Source organism: Mastigoproctus giganteus, chromosome 8, assembly GCF_048544385.1.
Source record: "Mastigoproctus giganteus isolate SK-2022 chromosome 8, ASM4854438v1, whole genome shotgun sequence".
In the NCBI taxonomy this organism is placed as follows: domain Eukaryota; kingdom Metazoa; phylum Arthropoda; class Arachnida; order Uropygi; family Thelyphonidae; genus Mastigoproctus; species Mastigoproctus giganteus.
In genome coordinates, this window is record NC_143582.1 from 99,134,216 (window position 1) to 99,156,670 (window position 22,455).

The window sequence follows — 22,455 nt, forward strand, 5'->3', positions numbered from 1 at the left end:
TAGTGAAAAGATGCACAGATGTCGGTCAAAATATTTAATATTCATATATTTGTACATATAAAATATTCTGCATTACATAGTATATAATTATGTGGTAACTACTTACGTATCAAAATTAAACTTAAAATTCTAATTAAAATCATGAATTTAATTGATCTGAATTGATTTAATTTAAAGGATGAATTTAATCAAGAAAAATGTGTCGATTTGGGTTGAACTTTGGCGTTCTTCCAAATAAACTAAAAGGGGTATTAATTTTAAATCCCCTGCAGCGTTACCACCCAACAATAAAGTCAACCGATCCTTCGCCGCTTTGAAACCTGGCATGTTTTTTTCATCTTTCAATATGAAACTTGTTTTGGGCATTCATTTCCATAAAAGTCCTGCTTCATCTATGTTAAAAACTTGTTGAGAAGTATAACACATGATACCCCTCTTCAATAATTTTAAGTTCCTTTTTTAAAGTTTCGTCTCCTCAATCTGCACTTGCGGCTTCTCCCTGGATTTTAAATATAATAGAATAGAATCTTTAATTGCAGCAATGATAGACATACAATTAGTCCTGTCACGGCATGGTGGTGCCAGGTGTTTACAAATCTATTCAACCAGCCCTTACTAGTTTTAAATGGTTCCACATTTTTTTTTTTTTTTAGGTGAGTTTTCTTTAGATCATCATATTGGCTAATCTCTCTCTCTCTCTCTCTCTCTTTTTTTAATAATATTTAACTTAAAAGAATTCTGCATTGGATGTTATCTTCAATAAAATTAGTCTTTCCATTTCAATCCTAATAGCCGGCCTAGCCATAGTTGCTTTCAGTGGAACAGCTATCTTTCCTGCTGCTAAAATTAATTCTTTATTTTTTTTATAATTGTTCTTACAGTTAAACTTGCAAGTCCTAAATTATGGCACACATCTGGTCTTTGACCGGAATCGATTCGCTTCAAAATGTCTAATTTAATTTTCAAATTCAGTGTTTTTCTTACATTTATAGTCTTTGTACTGTGCTCAGATGTTGTTGCTTTTTCATTCTCATCGGCCATTATTAACTCTTCGAAAATGTAACTGCCGTTGGTTGCATTAATTATGATACAATATTCAAGTAAACTGTCCGTTTCGCACGATGTCTAATACGGTACTGAGTGATGACTAGACTTGGAATAAATGCATATAACGCAAATATTACCAGCAATATACTTGGTAATTTTTTAAAATGTTGATCTCGGAACTACGTAACAAGTCACTGTACTGCAATTAAATTAGCGTGCGAGAAAATTTCACTGAGCATGGGAAAATTTCTCAAGTCGGCCTGGGAAACGTTTTAATGTTGTTTTGGTATTCATTTTCAAGCTATCGACTCCAACAAATGAAATGATTTCATTAAATATGCCAAAAATGCAATCTGTAAAAGAGTGTTATAGTCAGATATGGGTTATAATCTAAAAACAGCGTTATAGCGAATCAGCGAAAAGCGAACCGCGTTACAACGGGGGCCTGCTGTATTAGTCTGTTAAAACCCCCATGCTAGCAGTTTTATTACCCACCTAACACTGCCTCGATAGCAACAGCAAATATACTTTCCCCCTTCCTATTTAAGTTTATCCCTTCTCTGCAGAAGCAGTCTCTCCTGTTAAAAAGCACAGACCATGCTTGAGAAAAGGTTTACCGAGTCTTGCACAATCTCTCTGGGGCCGAATTGATTCAAAGCTCTCATTATATTCTTCCTCCTATTGTGTCTGTGCAGAATTGCAGACTCTCAAATTTAACTCTAACTCGCAACTTTTTCTCAACATTGACGTGTACTTATCTGCAGATCTACTCTTAATGTCATTAGTGATATCTTCTCTACAATGTCATCAACTTTTGCCCTTGGGAGACATACTGGTCCTATTCGACCTATCCTTTTTTTACAATAATATGTTTCCCATATCCCTGACAATAGTCACCGACAATAACTAGCTCCTGTGGGATCAGCACATTCTGCCCTGAAGATTGATGCTGTGTCGCCATGCACAAGATTGAACTCTGGTGTTGAGTTGGACAGCTGAGAGCTTTATGGGGCCCTTATTTTAATTCTTTCTAGTGCATCTACCCTACTCTTCAAACTCTCATAAATGCCCATCAGCACACACAAAGACATCCTCCATGGCTAGATCATGTCCTGTAAACTGTAATGCATTAGAGAATCACCACCTTCGGTTGTCCCCTGAGCGACAGCTCTCCTGCTACTTTGTGCTTGTTGCTTTGCTGATCTAGTGTGGGGCATTATTTCCATTTAAAATCTGTTTAATTGATTAACAATGAAAAGTAATAAGGTTGATAAATTTAATTTACAGTAATGCACTAAGTTGATGCAGCATTATGTATTATGCTGTCTGGTTTGAGTTAGTTCTCCAACATTCTTAGTTCTTACGTTATACTGTACGCTGTCATGTACGAGATAATGAAGTTACGCTATGATAGATACAAGTTGATCTGTAACCAAGTTACAAAGGAGGTTAGGCAGGCGAAGGCAGATTACGAGAGATCCTTGGCAAGGGATGCGAAGAAAAACAGCAAAGAGTTCTTTACTTATGTAAACTCTGGAAGGAAGGGGATGAATCAGATTGGTCCACTTGATATCGATGGGTCAACTGTTGATGACCCTGCTCAGGTAGCTAACAAACTAAATTAATATTTTGCATCGACATTCACACATGAGGAGTTATTCAGCGAGGGGAATGCCAGAGGTGTATTCAACACTAGCAGTAAGCTAGAGAATCTTGTAATAACTGAGAGCAAAGTGGAGGAGAAATTGTTGAAGATAAACACAAGAAAGGCACCTGGGGTGGATGGGATCTATCCAGTTATATTAAAGGAGGCAGCAAAGGAAGTAAGCAAACCCTTAGCCATAATTATGAGAGCTTCCTTGGACTCAGGGGAGGTACCCATGGACTGGAGATGTGCAAATGTGACCCCAATTCACAAAGGAGGATCAAAGGCTGACACAAGTAATTATAGACCTGTGAGTTTAACTTCTGTTCCCGGAAAATTAATGGAGGCACTGGTTAAAGAAGCACTGCAGGATCATCTAGACAAGACTTCAGTTATAGCTAGGACACAGCATGGTTTTGTTAAGGGGAAGTCTTGCATGACCAATTTGATTGGATACTATGATGCAGTCACAAAAGAACTGGATGCAGGGAATAACTTTGATATTATATACTTGGATCTTAGAAAGGCTTTTGATAGTGTTGCACATGGAAGACTGCTGCACAAATTGGAGAAGTGTGGCATTGGAGGCAAATTGCTGCTATGGATAAAGGGGTGGTTGAGGGGGAGAAGACAGAGAGTGGTAATCAATGGACACTGCTCATCGTGGACTAATATTATTAGTGGAGTCCCTCAGGGTTCAGTATTGGGTCCTTTATTGTTTTCTGTATTTATAAATGATATTGATGATGGTATATCAGGGTTAATGTCCAAGTTTGCAGACGATACGAAGGTTGGCAGGGTTGTCAAGGACACTACTGACACTATGCTGCTGCAACAGGATTTGGAAAGGTTGAGCAGATGGGCTTCGAGGTGGCAAATGAAGTTTAACATTGACAAATGTAAAGTACTACATATGGGAAACAGCAACCCCAGAGCAACGTATCAACTCTGTGGTACTACACTGACAGTGGTAGAGAATGAAAGGGACCTGGGGGTGGTTGTGCAGGCAGATATGAAGTTCTCTGAGCAGTGCAAACGGGCTGCAAGAGTAGCTCATGGTGTATTGTCAATGATATATAGGAATTTTTCTAGCAGGGATAATCAGGTGATTATTCCCTTGTATAAAGCAATGGTCAGGCCACACCTAGAGTACTGTATACAGGCCTGGAGGCTTCATTTCAAGAAGGATGTAGAGCTGCTGGAACGAGTACAGAGAAGGCAAACAAGATTGGTGAATGGGACAAAGGCGTGCTCTTACGAAGAAAGGCTTAAGTTTTGCGAATTACAGTGTCTGGAAACTAGGCACCAGCGAGGTGATATGATAGAGGTGTACAAAGCCTTGAATGGTTTGAGCATGCTCAATGCTGATGGGATTCTTCCTTTTGCTCAGAATAATCACCTGAGAGGGCATAAATTCAAATTGAGGAAAGATAGATGTGCGGAAATTTGCCTTTAGCCAGCGGGTGGTTGGTAGGTGGACAGACTTCCATCCCTTGTCGTGGAAGTTGATAGCCTAAATAAGTTTAAGGCTCAGCTGGACAGGTATTTCGAACGAACAGAGCGGTGAAGTGGAAGTGGTTATTTTTTATTTATTTATGTTACTTTTTTTTTTTTTTTTTTTGGCTGATGCTGCATAAGCTTGCTTTCTTGCATCAAATGCCTCTACTAATGCTATAGCGTAACAGTTACAGTATACTGTAACGATCACAATGTTAAATTAGTTATAACCTTAGCTAAATACAAAATATATATGCTCAACACAGGATTAAAATCTTCAAACGACTTATCACTTTTAGAACCCTAGTATTCTTCTGCACTGCCGGTTACGTTCTACAATCTGCTTGCCAAACACAGATACAATAGTGGTATGAGCAGTGAGTCGTAACTTACAGTAATCACTAGTTAAATTAAAAAAAAAAGCTAATAGATGCTACTAAGCCTATTTAATATCTTTTTAAAACACAATTTAATATGTTAATCAAAAATATGCAAAACAGGTATGAATTAATAAAATTTTTTGAAATCGTGTTCTCTCATTCATTTGTTCTTAAAGTCCTCTATGCTGTTGGTGTTTCCTAAGACATGTCTTGTCCATGCTGTTTACACATTAATTCTTAAATACAATGAAACCAAAGAGAAATTTGTACAAACATAATAATTATTGAATGAAGCATACCTCTTTCCTATGATCTCTTTCATTCTGTATCCTTTTGTATAGGAAGTTTGCAAACTTCTTAAGTTTATCTGCATACAAGAAAAAACTGTGTGTTATCCAAATTGTCCATATTAAGCAGGAAGTTTTTCCTCAAGTTCTCATAAAAAAGGTCAGAACTTCATCACATGTAACATTTTCAGTGTCCACATTCACCCAAGTGACTTTCAACTAAGCAAAAGCCCTTCAATGTGTTCTGTCAAAAAAAACTGCTGGGTAGTTACCAACAGGTTCAGTCTAGTGGATACAATTGGGGCCAAACTGAGAAAACTGTTTAATAGCTGCACCCTTGAAATGTAAGGAATATTGTATCTTGTCCCTCTTAACTTCAAAATACATCAGTCATACTGCGTAATGGAAGATATGTGGGTTGCCATAGCTTTGCTCTGAAGACTAAATATGATTTTGACCACTTCAAGCCTCCAGTAAGCAAAGTGATGGTATTACAGCAGATGATGAGACCCTTCTACCACCCACTGTTGCCAGGTCACATAGAGAGGTGGCATTCATCTGTATATTGTGGATGTCACATCTCACCCTTTCTTGTATTTCCTCATGTATACTGCAGCACAAAAATAAAGAGAATTTAATTTACACTGTTCATTTTATGAAGAGAAGGGAGAAGATTCTGATTTAAAGAGTTTTCCTTGAATCCATTTTAGATTGAAAAGAAAAATAAATGAAAATAACAATGGTTGGACCACTTAAGAAAGCAACTTTATTGAATTTAAAGGTACATTCAAGCAAGAAAGAAAATAAACTTATAAATTTACTAAAACTCTTTTCAAAAAAAATTTTTTTTTTTTTTTTTTTTTTTTTTAGCCAGATGTAGCATGTTTATGCCTATTTCATACCTGCTTTAAATAAAATCTAAATCAATAATATCATTGTTTATCTTGTATTTAACTTCAATCAATGGCTCAGTGGCTACCTTATTGTAACATATCATAAGCGTTAGGATTAGTAGAGGCATCTGATGCAAGAAATCAAGCTTATACAGCATCGGCCAAAAAAAAAAAAAAAAAAAAACCTTCCCATTTCACCCATCCATGCACTCCAAATGTTTTGTCTAGTTCAGCCTTGAATTTATTTAAGCTGTCAACTTTCACAACAACAGATGGAAGTTTGTTCCAGCAATCAACCACACACTGGCTAAAGACAAATTTCCTCACATCTGTTCAACAACTGTCTTTCCTCAATTTGAACTTATGCTGCCTCAGGTGCATAATCAGAGTAAGACTCCCATCAGCATTAAGCTTGCTCAAACCATTCAAGGCCTTATACACCTCAATCAGATTCCCTCACAGGTGCCTAGTCTCCAGAAACTGCAATTTGCAGAACTAAGCCTTTCTTTGTAAGAGCAACCCTTTGTTCCATTCACCAATCTTGTTGACCTTCTCTGTACTCATTCCAGCAGCTCTACATCCTTCCTAAAATGAGGCCTTCAGACCTGTATACAGTACTCATGGTGCGGCCTGACCTTATACAAGGGGATAATCACCTCCTTATCATTGCTAGAAAAATTGCTGCATATCGACAAGACACCATGAGCTACTCTTGCAGACTGTCTGCAAGAGTTGTCTGTCAGAAAACTTCATATCTGACATCACATTTATCTCGATGTCTTTTTCATTCTCCACCATCCTGAGTGTAGAACCACACAGTTGAAACGTTACTCTGGGGTTACTGCTACCCATATGCAGTTCTTTACATTTATCAAAATTAAACTTAAACTCTCAGCCCTATCTGTTCAACTATTTTAGATCCTGTTGCAGTAGCGTACTGTCATTAGTGTCATTAATATCCCTGCCAACCTTCATATCATCTGCAAACTTGGACATTAAACTTGATATACCTTCATCAATATCATTAATACAAAGGGTACTAGGAAAGTTTTGCAATACGGCTTTGTTTATTTAATTTTTTCAAAGTAATTTCCTCTACATTCAATACACCTCTCCATCCTCCGAAACCAATCTTTAAACCAGTTCTGCCAAGTTTCACTAGGGAGTAAAGCACACTCGTTGTCCCAAGCCCGTAGAAGGTCCTCATCACTGGAAAACCGCCTCCCTTTTAGCTTCATTTTCACATGCGGGAACAGTGCAAAGTCGCAGGGAGCAAGGTCTGGACTGTAGGGAGGGCGCTCGAGAAGTTTCAGTCCTGTCGTGGTCAAATATTCGGTGCAGGCTTTGGCGCGGTGAGCTGGAGCATTTTCGTGATGGAGGTACCAGGTGTCCATTCTTGACTTTGGCCGCAGGTTCTTCATAGATCCAATGACTTTAGGCAGGCATTGTTCAGTATACCACTTAGCTGTGACTGTCTTCTGCGTGTCCAAAACGACACGTTCCACAATTCCACTTGATTTGAAAAATACATTTTCTATCATTTTCTTCTTTACAGATCGGGATTTTCTGACAATTACGGGTGTGTCGTCATCATCAAAGACCCAAACTTTGTTTTGAGCCTTGGTCGGCAGATCGAAATAGTACAGCCAAGTCTCGTCACCTGTCACGATGTTGTTCACATACCGAGATTGTCCCTTATCAAACTTTTTTAACATCTCCCGGCACCAAGTCACACGTCGTGTCATCTGCTCTTCAGTCAGTTGATGCGGCACCCAGAGAGAACAAAGTTTCTTCACGTGCAAATGATCTTGCAGAATCGAACGAATTGCTGTGCATTTAGGCCCAAAGTATCCTCTATCTGTTGGTAGGTCACTCGCCTGTTTTCGTCAAGCATTTTCCTCACAGCAGTAACGTTTTCCTCCGTAACTGACGTTCGTGGCCTTCCCGGCCTCTCAGAATCCTCCAGAGTGAAAGTTCCCCTTTGGAATTCTCTATATCACCTGAATATCGTTGTATGATGTGGACAATCATCATCTAGTGCAAGAGTCATTTCTTCTAAGCACTGGTCTATGGTTAAACCACGCACGAAATTATACCGCAAAACTGTCCTTATCTCATTTCGTGACCACGATGCCATCGCAAGCACTTTACACTCTCACTACTAATGAATAACTGAGCCCATCGACTTGGCGCGGCGGCTACTATGCACGTATGAACATGTCTCAACATGCAGCAACAAGCAGCTTCCTGTGATTCATTGTTGTGTCATATTGCACTGAACACCGAACCCTGGAGGACTCTTCTAATAACATTAGTCCACGAAGAGCAGTGTCTTCTCCCACCCAACCATCTATTCAACAACTGTCTTTCCTCAATTTGAACTTATGCTCCCTCAGATGCATAATCCCATTATCCATAGCATAAATTTGCCATTGTTATCTGATAAAGCGTCTTGGCTCCTCATTTGGTTCATCTTGAGCTTTGTCAGCTAAAGATGAACCAAATCGCTGCCTGCAAGTCAATAAGTTCTTTGTTAGATTATTCCTTCTCTTCTTTCTCTATTAACTCTTCCATATCTTTGGCATCAACCTCCAACTGAAGTAGCTGTGCAACCTTTATAATCTTATCTGTAACCTCTTCATATGATTTGTCTTTTTCAAATCTTTCGAAGCCTTTTACGTGCTGCATATTTTCTTCCATGTGCCATTTAAACAACTTTTAGTAATTCCTACCTAGGCCTTATTAATGTTTAAGATGGCATGTTAAATATTGTAAGCTTTCCAAGTCTCTTCACGTAAAATTTTTCTAACTGTCTATTGCAGACAATGCCTAAGCAAATGTTGTGCGTAAATCGTATGCTTTTAAATTCGAAATAACACCGTGATCCTTAGGTTGGATGAGTGAATTTGTGATTCACAGTAGAAATAAGATTCTCACGTTCGAATTGAAACATCTAGATGTGTAGGATATCCAGGAGCATTATCTGATAGAAGCAAAATCTTGATAGGAACGTTTTCTTTACAATATTTTTCAACCTTGGGAGTGAAGCAGCATTTAAACTAATCCTCAAAGAGAGATATTGTTATCCATGCTCTCTGGTTTGATTGGAAATGCACGGGTAGGGTGGCTTTATTGATGCCCTTAAATGCATGAGGATTTCCAGAATGGTATACAAGCAGTGGTTTTAATCTGTAATCTCCCGCTGCATTAGCCCCAAGCAAGAGTGTGACCCTATCTTTTGATGTCTTGAAACCTGGCATTATATTTTCCTCTTTGGCCATGTATGTTCGATCCGGCATTTTTTTCCAATACAGAGCAGTCTCATCAATGTTAAAAATTTGCTGCGTTAAATATCTGCCTTTAGCAATAATTTTTTCAACACATCACAAAATTTCTCTGCTACTGCAGAATTGGCACTGACGACTTCACCACATACTTTAATGTTGTGGAAACCAGCGCGATACTTGAACCTATTAAACCCCCCCCGTTGCTGGCCATGAACCAGGGTTTGTCGTACTTATCCTTAATATCTTTATAAATACTTGTTGCTTTTGCTTGAATGGTCATTAGATTCATGGGCACTCGCTTCTGAATCTGGTTTTCCATCTATATTATTAATAGCTGTTCCATCTTCGATATAGCACCTGAATGTTGTTTTGTGATCATTGTTGATCTTAAGTGCGTTGATCCTTTGAGATGTTCTTTTATACACGCACTGTTCTTTAAAATAGTATTCACTTTAAAATTGAAACAGCAAGACCTAATTCCGTACAATAGATGGCAAACTTTGTCCTGCTTCATACTTAATAATTTTCATCTTCATTTCTAAATCAGTTTTGTTTCGTTTCCTGGTAATACCACCACTTGCACTTTTCTTTGGTTGCTTTCCCTTCATCATTGTAATATGTAAATAGGAATGAAGAGAAGTTTCTGAAAATTTGCTTTTTTATAAGATTGAAGATTTCAGTGAAGGGTAACACATTTCACCATAATAGCATAAAAACCCACACAATTGCAGTTATCGGTATTATCACAAATGCAATAAGATCGAATTTACTACCCATTTATAATTATATGCACTAACAGAAAAGCCCAACAAACCGAAAAGTGCAAATTGTTTCTATTGATTTATGGTCGTGACCTCCAGAAAACGTGCTTTAGAAAAATATCACAAAGGTGTTCAGAATTAATTCTTATAATGTGAACATATGATAACAATGAAAGGGTAGTGCAATTTCCGTTATAAATATGACCTTTTAGAGAGATAAATAGCTTAGTAACATGGTGAAATTTTCAACTTCCAAGGACTTGGAACGAATTACAAAAAAAAAAAAAAAAAACCCAATGTGTTATTGGGTTCACATAACGATATTTTCATGGAACAGATTTTCACGAAAGGGATGCAAAATAAATTTCCAACGATTTTTTAAAGTTTGCACTGGCTGGCAAAAACTTATGTAAAGTCGAATTTCCGTAAGTTGAGTATTACGTAAGTCAGGAAGTTCCTGTATTCCAAAATTGTTGTCTGTGTTTGTTTTGTGTTCAATGCTAAAAGAAAAAGTTTTTCAAACACTTTTTCATTTTAAAAAGTATTGATTGAATTTAATTTTACAGTGCATTGTAGGTGTTTTCAGTATTTTAAAAACTAAATAAATTAACAAAATCCATACCTGGCATTTTTAGACTTACTGTTGGGGTAATATTGCAGTCTACATTTTGTAAATTTTATTTTATACATTACTGAAATTGTATAAGGATATAAAGAGGTAATTACAAGGGTATATTGTATCAGGTAGTAGAACGTATTATTGAAAAAGTTAATTTATGTCATTGTCTGCTTTATCCAATGGCACTAATTTCCTGATTAATTTGCATTGGTATGTTGCCCAGTACATACCTAAAACCAATTGCACTTCTGAACCATATATTATGAACTCTGCAATTTGGCTGCCAATTTGGACTGGATATCCCTTGAAATATGAAGACTTAGCATTCTCCTCAAGTTCAAACAGGTACTTGCAAAATTCTATTAGCTGTTGTTCGTAAAATAGTTTTGCCTGTGAACAAGCACCACATAATGTGCTTTGCTTGTACCTTACTTTGGAACATCTCATGTGTGAGGAATAAATAACTTTTTTTTTTAAAATTAAACTGTTTTGTCGTTGTAATTTTAGCTATCATGTTACAGCGTAAAGTGAACAAGCACAGAAGACACAGTACAGAAATGTAAATTGTCAATTTCAAGATTTTTTTGTTTGCATACGTTTTTAGTTAGTTGAGTAAAATCAACAAGCACTAGATTTTATATGTATAAATAATATGTGTTTAAAAATTAATTGAGAGCGAGGATAGGTATTAAGATAAAGAAATTAATATCAGTTAACTGCAACAATTTCCTAAATGCAGACTTCATCTTTTCTTGCAAATATAGTATCATGTTTATGTTATTTATTTTTATTTTTTTCATATGGACTGCATTTTAGATGGATGCATATGTTTCACAATATATGTGTGATGCATATGTTTGTGTGTGTGTACTTTGTTAATGGAACTAGTCACTAGTGATTTGAGACTGCAATTTGTTTCATTATGAATTTGATTTCTATCCATTTAATTCTGTGAATTAAATGGATGTGTTAATATAGTATTTATTTTTAAAATATTTCATGTGGCCTTAGTTTTAACATGTTACTAGAAAACAAATTTGTTAACATATAGGTTAAAAGGGAGGCCATTAAATGTATTTAATATTAATAATGCTGTTTAATATTTCTGTATTTATTTAAGATTAATTACTTAACCACAAGTAGATATCTGTAATAATATTATAGCAATGGGCTTCCCAGCTGAAAAATTAGAGGGTGTTTACAGAAACCACATAGATGATGTTGTTAGGTAAGTTTGTACAGGGATTTAGTAAATATTATGATTTAATAGTCTAGTATTTTCATTTTCACTAGGATATAAAGAAACAAAATAAAACTAAGGTGTTTATAAATTCTTTATCTAGCATTAACTGACTGATAATATAACATTTGTATTGACAGTGATAGCAGTTATCAGGAACTAGACATGTGCGAATCACTGAAAGTGGATTGGTATAGAAATTGTCATGCTTGAATGTGAAAACAACATAAAGAGTTGGCAGATTTATTCTGATATATTAAAGGCAGTAGCAGGAATGATTGCCAAACCCTATCTTTTATAACATATGCATAATATTTTAATTTGAAAGGCATGTTTTTTCATGCAAGATGGAGATAACTTGCAAATGAACGGAGGGGTGAAATGGGAGTGGTGTGTTTTTTTTTTTTTTTTTTTTTTGGTTGATGCTGAATAAGCTTGCTTTTTTGCATCATATGCCTCTACTAATGCTAATATCACTGCATTGGTTTTTAAAAAATTATTTATTATATTGGGATAACAGTTAACATTTGAATTTTAATTTTAACTTTTAAATTTCAAGTTAAAATTTAAATGATAATTATTTCCAGTATAATGAATCATTTTTTTAGAAACTAATGCAGTGAAGTGTTTCTGTTTGCAAGATAATGCTTGCATCTCTGGACTTGGGTGACATAGCAGCAGATTGGAAAAGTGCAAATGTAATACCAATTTACAAAGGTTCCAAGGGTGAAATGAGTAATTGCAGAATCCATGATTAAAGATGTACTGCAGGATTATTTGAGCAGAAATGGAATCGCAAAAGAACTAGATGCAGCGAATAATTTTGGACAATACATACTTAGTAAGGCTTTTAATATTGTCTGTTGTGAATGGTTTTTGTATAAATCAAATCGGTGTGCCATGAGTGGGAAGTTTGCTGTGCTGTGGATTAAAGCAGTTATAAATAGCTTTTTCTTTGACTGGGAGTTTTACAGAGTTTCTCTTTGAGGGGAGTTTTACAGAGTTTAGTACAGGGTCACTTGTTTCTGAAACTTGATAATAACATTGATGAACATAAACATAATAGGCTTGATGAAAAAGTTCTCTTGATATAGAGATTGGGAGAATAGTAAACAACAGTTAGCAAAATATTCTGCCTCAACATTTACATTTTGTAATAACAATTTTTCTCTGTCGTTTTCTTTTTTTCCAAAAGAATAGTAAAACTATGTTAAAATTGGATTTTTTCCTTTTTATTCTGGAGAAAACTTTATTCTACAAGTTATTCATTTCAGTACAATGCACGGAATCTATAAGAACTTAGTTTATTACAAACTAATATCACTAAGATTTATTTTCAAAGAAAATATACATGAAACGACAGCCCTTTAATAAAGCCTTTAATAAAGGCTGCATTCCTTCTCATCCACAATTGTAGAAGACCACATACAAGTTTGTGCAAATGCAGCATATTAATACGCAGCAATTCTAAAAAAAAACTAAAAACAGCATCGTTTTAATTATATCTCATATTATTGAATACCTTCACGAGTTGCCATGATATTGCACTGCTTCAAATAAGTAATGCTTCACCAACGGAGAAGACTATTGTTGCTTATTCTCGGTGCCACCACCCAGATGGCACAGTTCCAGTGTATTTGGCCCTTCTTCTTTAGGTTAGGTGATACAGTGATGACAAAGCAGTTATGAAGTATAACTCCACAATATGAGAGATGCCGGATGGTGTATAAAGTGAATTAGACTAGAGCATTTTAAGGGCTTAAGCCTCAGGCTGCGAAAGAATTAGACCACGTACAGGTTTGTGCAAATGCAGCATATTAGTTCGCAGCAATTCTTAAAAAAAAGCTAAAAACGGCATCGTTTTAATTATATCTCATATTGTGAATACCTTCACAACGAGTTGCCATGATATTCCATTACTTCGAATAAGTATAACAAATACCATGGCAACTCGTGAAGTTATTCACAATATGAGATATAATTAAAATGATGCCATTTTTAGCTTTATTTATAATTGCTGCATACTAATATGCTTCATTTGCACAAACTTGCACGTTGTCTAATTCTTTCGCAGCCTGAGGCTTAAGCCCTTAAAGTGCTGTTATAAAAGACCAATGAGAGATGTGTGAGATAATGTCATGAATGTCAAAACAACTTGATGCTTGTTGGAAAGGTCAGTAGTACAACACAATATTTATGGCAGATTTTGCCACTAATGTTTTATACATGTAAGAAAAAAGCATTACTTGCAGTTCACCAAACAATATGTTATTGATGTGATTTGTATGCTAGAATAATCAATGAAGAGTTACAACTTCTGATATTTAATATAGCTATATGACTTTGTGAATAAATATGGTAAATTGCTACTTAGTTCGGTGGCCAGCTTACTTTCTGTTGTGAATTTCTAAGACCAAAGTGTTTCCTTACTGCAGGCAAAAATCTGTTGACTTAAAACATAGATAACAGTTGCCAACTGGGTTTTTGGAAACTTTAAATTAAATATTATTTAACTTAAAGGTATCCAGTATTTGTGAAGTGCTTATACCAAAAAAGATTAGAAATCAGGTAATCCTAATAGAGATATGCAATGTTGTTTAGAAATGTGAGTGTCATTGAAGGTAAGTAAAGAAGCTGTAGTTTTTGAGAGAAATAAGACTGGGACTGAGTTTTACTTTGTTCCATTGAAGAATTACCTGTAATCAGCATTTAAGGATTTGGTGATGAATATTCAAGAATTTGAGGACAAGGTTTCTCAGCTTGGAAGATGGAATGTGTGTTGTCATCAGCAAAATCCATAGGATTTCCATTTGATGAAAGGTTATTAAATACATGAGGAAAAAGAGTGGAAGAAAGAACTACACATTGGGGAACACCAGCATTAGTGGGGAAGATAGAAGACAAGATATATCAGAGGATATATCTGTCTTCTATTTAACCCAAAATTTAGCTGTGACTATACATATTTTTATAAATTAATATATACTTCAGTACATTTTATCTCAAAGAAATAAAATACAAATAATAGAAATAAATTAAAAAAAAAAAAAAAAAACACTTGGTACCTGGATTAGTGGGTTGGTTTGTCCATATTTTGTTAAAAAGAGTGCTTTATGAAAACAAGTCCCAGCCTCCTCAAAAAAAAAAAAAAAAAGAAAAGAAAAGAGGTTCCCAAAGTGTGGGGCACACTTTGGGAACCTCTACCATATACCATCATCCACAGGTGAACATTCAGTTAGAAAACTGAATACCTGATGCAAAATACAGTTGACTGGACTGTGTTTTGTTTGGATGGGAACTTGTTTAGATGTATTTAATGCCAAATACAGTTGAACTTCCCTATAACGAATTCAATAAATCCAGCGAAAAAATCTGTTTAGAGAAATTTCGTTATATAGAGAATATCTTTTTTATTAGACATTGTTATTTAATTAGAAAATAAAAACGAATCTGCATTTATTTTTAATGTATTTTATTTCAAAAACACTTATTTAAATTACGTTTACATAATTTTCGCCAGTAAGTATCACAAATTAAAAAAAAACTAATTTTCGTTTGCACAGTACAATTAAAAAATGTATGATTCTCAAAGAAAACCCCCACATTTGTTCAGAGCATTAAAAACATTATCAGGAACATTTTCACAAAACTGTAGACCCATACGAACCGTTTTAAAAGCGTGAATCATTTCTTCGCGAGTTGGCTTTTCTACAGGTTGTTATGATGCATCATCGTTAATTTCTTCGTGATCATGGTCGCTTCTAACACTGTTCAGCAGTATTTCATCTTCATTTGGATGTTCTGTTGTAGTCAGATCTTGTTCTACATAAACATAACTATCCAGTGTTATTTCATTTTCGATGTTTCCTGACGATTCTAATAATGTTCAAAAGTTTTTCAGTTGTGAAAGGGGCAGTTCATCTTGTTCATCCAGTTGTTCGATTTCTGTATTCAATGCAAATCCCACTTTCGAAAAACAATTTTGAATAGTGTGTTCAGTGACATTGTGTGTCCAAACTTTTGCCAGTTCAGAGATTCAATCTCTAAGGTTAATTGTAACCTCCAAGTTTCTATTTTCTGATAATGCATTGATAATCTTCATTATTATTCTCTTTCGATAATGAAATTAAAAATTTTTAATACCTTGGTCCATTGGCTGTAGTTTTGACGTCACGTTTGGTGGTAAAAACAACTTCACACTTTTAAGTTTGGCGGAAATACTGGCAGGATGTGCCGGACAGTTGTCAGTTACCAACACGATTTTCCTTTTTTCTTTTCTTATATGCTTGTCTAGTTTTAATATCCGGTCTTCAAAGATATCACTTCTCATCCATGCTTTTTTATTAAAGGTATAGTCAACTTCCAAAGATTTTGTGCCTCTAAAACATCTTCGGTTTTTTTGATTTTCCGGTGACTAAAAGTCTTAATTTTTCACTTCCTGTCATATTTGCTCCAACTAGCACAGTGATTCTTTTTTGCTTTGTTTTCCACCAAAACATTTATCATCCTTAAAAGCAAGTGTTCTATTCGGTAAACATTTAAAGAATAAACCTTTTTCATCAGCATTAAAAACATCCTTAGGTTCATATTCTTCCAAAATCTTCTTTAAGGTATTGTTCCTCCAACTGTTGCAGTCTTCTTCACTTACATTAACACTTTCTCCACAAATAACCTTTTCCACAATTCTGTGGAGCTTCTTAAATTTATCTAGCCACCCAGTGCTCGCATTAAGCTTGTAGGTATGCCATATTTCTCCGCAATATCTTTTTTCTTAAAACCCTGGTCAGTATCATGAAGAATCTTTGCTTTATCATTAACACTTAAACACTTTCTCTTCGACATTGTTTCCGCAACTGTAAAAATTACTCTACTGCAGCTCTTGCCGATACACACACCACAAACTTCACCATATAGTGAATTGTTAGTACTGCCTATTCAATGACGTTCGTTTGCCAATTCAACAGTATCACGTGACCTTTCCTATCAATCACTTTGAAGAAATATACGACTTAGTGAATTTCTTTTATTCTGCTTTCATTCGTATATACACGAATTTTCTTTTGTGTATATACACGAAAGAAAATTTACGGTTAATGTATGCTGTATGTTACTTTTCAGAAAAAAAAAAAAACAAGAGCATATAGCCTATGTATATATTAAGTGCAATAGCATCATTAATACACAGCCATTTCTGAATAAACAGAATATTTATAAGGCGGCATCGTTTTAATTTTTATCTCATATTGTGAATACCTTCACAACGAGTTGCCATGATATTGCACTACTTCAAATAAGTAACGCTTCACCTAAGGAGAAGACTAATGTTACTTATTCTCAGATAGGTACCGCCACCCAGATGGCTTCCGTAGCCGAGTGGTCAGGAGCTGGAGTGCAGTAGCACATACTCCTTGAGTAGACCAGGATTCAAGCCCCTGACTGCTGAATACAGTCGATCTGCCAAACTGTACTAGACCAGCGTGGCAGATTATGGTCCATTTTCCCTCAGCATGAATTGTTGAGGAGGCTTCCATCTGCAGTGGGTTGATAATGGCTGCACTTTACCTTTTACCCAGACGGCACCGTTTCAGGGCTATTTGGCCCTTCTTCGGTGGGTGGGTAGGTACCCAAGTGATGCAATGATGGCAAAACAATTATGAAGTATAACTCCACATTGCATCACTTGGGCACCTACCTACCCACCCACCGAAGAAGGGCCAAATAGCCTTGAAACGGTGCTATCTGGGTGGTGGTGGTGGTGGTGGTAGTACCTATCTGAGAATAAGTAACATTAGTCTTCTCCTTAGGTGAAGCGTTACTTATTTGAAGTAGTGCAATATCATGGCAACTCATTGTGAAGGTATTCACAATATGAGATATAACTTAAAACGATGCCGCCTTATAAATATTCTGTTTATTCAGAAATGGCTGTGTATTAATGTTGCTATTGCACTTAATATATACATAGTCTAAATTTGCTCGCAGCTTGAGGCTTTAGCCCTAAGTGCATCTAAGAGCATATAGCCTATGTGATTGATGAAAAATTGTTTCAAAAGAACGAAATAAAAAAAAAAATTAAAAAAAATAATTCATGAAAACCATCTACTGTGAGTCCAGTTAGATGAGAACGGACATATCATATAATGATTGGCAGGAAGGTCACATGGTACAGTTGAGGTGAGAAGCAAATGTCACTCAATAGGCATTACTAAAAACCGACTATGGTAACATTCTATGTATTGCCGCCGCAGCACGCTAAAGGTTTACTGCAGCGAATTTCGTTTTCCCCTGAGCCAACATCAATTTACAAATCTACCCTATTTATTATAAAGTTTATGACCACTTTTAAGATGCTAATTCGCAATTTCGGAGGGAAGGAGGCCATATATTTGAGCGGCTGTTTAGCAGTAAATGCTTGAAAATCTTCAGAAATGCTTTTACTAAATTTTTAAAAAATTCGTTATAGAGAGACTAACACTTCACTTTATGGCGTTAATTTTACATGTAATTTCGTTTCAAGGTTCAATGTTTTTCGAAAAAATTCGTAATATAGAGAAATTTGTTAAATAGAAGTTCATAATAGAGAAGGTCCACTGTATTATCAAAATTAGAAAACTTAAGTGTCAAGAGCAGTTGCTTAAGTTTCACCAAATTTTTGCCTCAAATTTGTCCTGCCAGTTCCTAAAAAGGAATGCTGGATATGAGGAAATTTCCTATCAAAAGGAAAAACACTAGTGGAATAAGAAAGTGTTAAAAAAAAGCAACACAGAAGAGGAGCATAGGTTTTGAAAACAAATGGAGAAATGTCATCAGGATATGGAGTTCTCTTGGCATCCAAATTGCTAAGAATTTCCAAGATTCTGTCACAAGACCATAGGAGGCATTGAGGGAAGCATATTGAGTATAGTACGAAATGAATTACCAAGGTTGTCGATACAGGTGTTAGGAGAAAAATAGGCTGCTAGAAAATCTGCATTGTCTTTGGCTGAGACTGCAGTAGAACCACCAGGTTGTAAGTTGGGAGTATTGATGGAGAGAAGTTGCACCCATCAGCTTTAGCAAGAGTCCAGAATGTTCAGCTGCGTAGCACACGCTTCTTGATTAGCCCGGGTTCGAGCCCGTCACCACCAAATACGGAGGATGCGGAAAGGTCAGGGAATGACCACCGCATATCCTGGAGCAATATGGCCATAGTTGCTAATGCTCCTAAAAAAAAAACCAAATAACCAAAACCAGAATGTTCAGCTACCATTTGGACAAGAAACAAGTTTTTTTACTTGTTGGAAACAATATTTGGATTAATCAATAACTTTTAAAATTGTTGCGAGCAGACATAAAATGAAGTACAAGATTTTGATACAAGCTAATTGAAATATACTGCATTCTTTTCTTGAACCACCTTAGCCATCAAAAGTAATTTTCGGCTAGTACATTTATTGGAAACTAAGATTTAAATAAGGGATTAGGCTTTAGGCTGGAATTTGTAATACAAGATTTCATACCTACAAGAACATTTTCACTGACATGATATGAGCAAGCATTTGGCTTGGAAGATTAAAAACAGTAATCCAACTAAATTAAAGAATAGAAATCACAGATTATCTCATATTGCATTCCTGTGAATGATAAACAACACAAGGCCAAGAATGACTGTGAGAGAGGCTCTGTGGTAGAATAAGCCATCATCATGTGGTGAAATGCCTAGACCTACTGACATGCTTGGAAACGGGTGTTAGATAAAAAAATAAGCAAGAGTGGTTTTGGTGGTGCATTAGCATTACTAGTGCCCTATGATGCAAGGAAGAAAGCTTATACAGCATTAGCCAAAAAAAAAAAAAAAAAAAGCTTCCCATTTCACCTATCTATTCACTCGAAAAGTTTTCCCACTTCTTCCTTGAATCCATTTACGCTATCATCTTCCCCAATGACAAATGAAAATTTGTTCTGCAACTCAATTTGAATTTATGCTCATTCAAGTGTGTAATATGAGTGAGAGAAAGAATTCCATCAGCATTGAGCTTGCTCTAACCATTCAAAGCCGTATACACCTCAACCAGATCACCTCACACGTGCCTAGTCTCCAGAAGCTGCAGTTTGCAGAACTTAAGTCGTTCTTGGTAAGAACACACCTTTGTTCCCCTCACCACTTTGGGCCCTTCTCTGTACTTTTTCCAGCAGCCCTGTATTCTTTTTTAAAATGAGGACTCCAGACCTGTATGCATTACTCAAGGTGTGACCTGACCATTGGTTTATACAAAGGGATAATCACCTCCTTATCTGTTCTAGCAAAGTTTCTATATATCATTGACAAGTCCCCATGAGCCTGACATGAGTTTCTATATATCATTGACAAGTCCCCATGAGCCTGACACGAGTTTCTATATATCATTGACAAGTCCCCATGAGTCTGCTCTGACAGCCTGTCTGCACTGCTCTGAAAACTTCATATCTGACTGCACAGTTACTCCCAGAGCTTTTTCATTCTTCACTACCCTGAGTGTAGTACTGCACAGTTGGTACGTAACTCTAGGGTTACTTTTACGCATATCCAGTACTATGCAGTTGTCAATGTTAAACTTCAGTTGCCACTTCTCAGCCCATCTGCCCAACTTTTCTAGATTCTGTTGCAGCAGCATACTGTCATTAACAAATCTGCGAGCTTTGTATTATCTGCCAACTTGGACATTATGTCTGATATACCTTCATCAATATTATTGATAAATATAGTAAACAATAATGGTCCAATAACAAATCTTCAGGACTTAGCATTATTAGAGGCATATGCTACACATCAGCCAAAAAAAACAAGCCTTCCCACTTCACCCATGCATTCGCTCCAGATGTCTGTTTAGTTCTGCCTTGAATTTATTTAAGCTGTCAACTTCTACAACAACAGATGGAAGTTTGTTCCAGCAATCAACCACTTGCTGGCTAAAGACAAATTTTCGCATATCAATGCTGTCTACAAATGACTTTCCTCGATTTAAATTATGTCCCCTCAGGCGATTAATCTGGGCAAGAAGAATCCCATCAGCATTGAGCTGGCTCAAACCATTCAAGGCCTTATACACCTCAGCTTCACTGGTCAGATAAGATTTCTCCTGAACAAACCCATGCTGTGTCTGAACTGTAATTGCAGTCCTGTCTAGATGATAATAGAGTCACTGTTTCTTTAACCAGTGACTATTATTTTTCTTGGAACAGAGGTTAAACAGGTCTGTAATTACTCCTGAAACCCTTTGATCCCCCCCCCCCTTTGAATTGAAGATACATTTGCACATCTCCAGTCTGTCAGCACCTCCTCTTAATCCAAGGATGCTCAATTAGTGCTAAGGGTTTTCATATAAGTAATTAAGGGTTTCTCATAATTAGTGTTAAGGGTTTGCTTACTTCCTTTGCTGCCTCTTTTAATAATATAATTGGATAGATCCAATCCACTCCAGGTGCCTTTCTTAATTTTAACTTCAACAATTTCTCCTCCGCTTTCCTCTCAGTTATTACATAATTATTTATTTTCCTGTTAGAGTTTGATAAACTTCTGTCTTCCACTTCCCTACAGATTCTCTCGTGTGTGAATGAAGAAGCCAAATACTCATTCAGTTTGTCAGCTACCTGAGCATGATCATCATCAGTTGAACCATCAATATCAAGTGGACCAATCTAATTCATCCCTTTCATTCTAGAGTTTACATAATTAAAAAAGTCTTTGCTGTTTTTCTTTGCATCCATTGCCATAGATTTCTCGTAATCTGCCTTTGCTGGCCTAACCTCCTTTGTGAGTTGATTATAGACTAGCTTATATCTACTATTGTCTGCCATAGAAATACTGTTCCAGGTTTAGTCTTCTAAACCTTGAACAGTATTTTGTAGTTGGTATGATGAGCCTAGATTAATTCCTTGAATATGTTCAATTTAGAATTTGTTTTTGGTAACATCATCAGTTGGTCCCACTGTATAGAATTTCAGTAAAAAATTAGCTACCTTAGCCACCTTTAAGTAAGCAAAAACCATTCTCCTTATGCCTGATGGTAGTTACAACTTTAAGTAAATCTCACATCAGTACACTGTGATTGTTGTGTATCCTTTATCTGCTGATAATAATATCAAGAATTTTACTCCCGGTCGCCTCCCGAACATACTTCTATAGAAACTTTCAACCAGTAAATCCTCAAAAGTGTGGCTAGTGCACGTATGATGAACCCACAATCAATTACAGTCAATATCTGGAAAGTTAAAATCCCCCATTATAAGACATTCTTATTTACTGGCCCACTCTATTTCTCTGTACAGTTGTTCATTGTATTCATCACCATCATTTGGCCTGTAACACACTGCTACCCTCAGTTCAGTTTTGCCTTCCCAGCATGTCACACTAGACTGACTGAGTGTTGTACTGGCCACCCATGTCAACTGGATGCCCCGTCTTAGATTTTGTGCTTCTTAAATAAGATCATAACTCCCCCCCCCCATCCTGTCTGACCTTTCTGTTCACATTGCACTCCCCAAATTCAAATTCTGCATTCTTTATATCACTGTGACACCCATGTCTCTGATATTCAAACAGTATCTGCCTTTGATGTCTTGGCCAACACTTGAAATTCATGAATTTATTTACTATACTTGCTCAGTTGCTCCAGTACTGAATTGATTGGCAAGGCTCTCGTTATATCCTCTCCTGCTTTTGTGCCTTGGTGCATGCAAGTATACATGCACCTGTTCCTACTCTTAGTTATCTTACCACAGCACATATATTTACTTATTCCATGATGACTTCCAGTAGGTTTTTAAATCCCGAGCACCTT

At 36.2% G+C, this 22,455-nt stretch overlaps 1 protein-coding gene across 2 annotated transcripts in view; it reads left to right on the forward strand.

The window, feature by feature from the left end:
- Positions 1-22,455, forward strand: part of LOC150081736 (phosphatidylinositol 3,4,5-trisphosphate 3-phosphatase and dual-specificity protein phosphatase PTEN-like) — a 523,999-nt gene that overhangs the window by 104,727 nt on the left and 396,817 nt on the right. For both annotated transcript variants that reach the window (XM_090378836.1, XM_090378837.1), the window contains exon 3: positions 11,560-11,644. In XM_090378836.1, the coding sequence (XP_090234962.1) occupies positions 11,560-11,644 (85 nt within the window). The remainder of the gene's footprint in view (positions 1-11,559; positions 11,645-22,455) is intronic.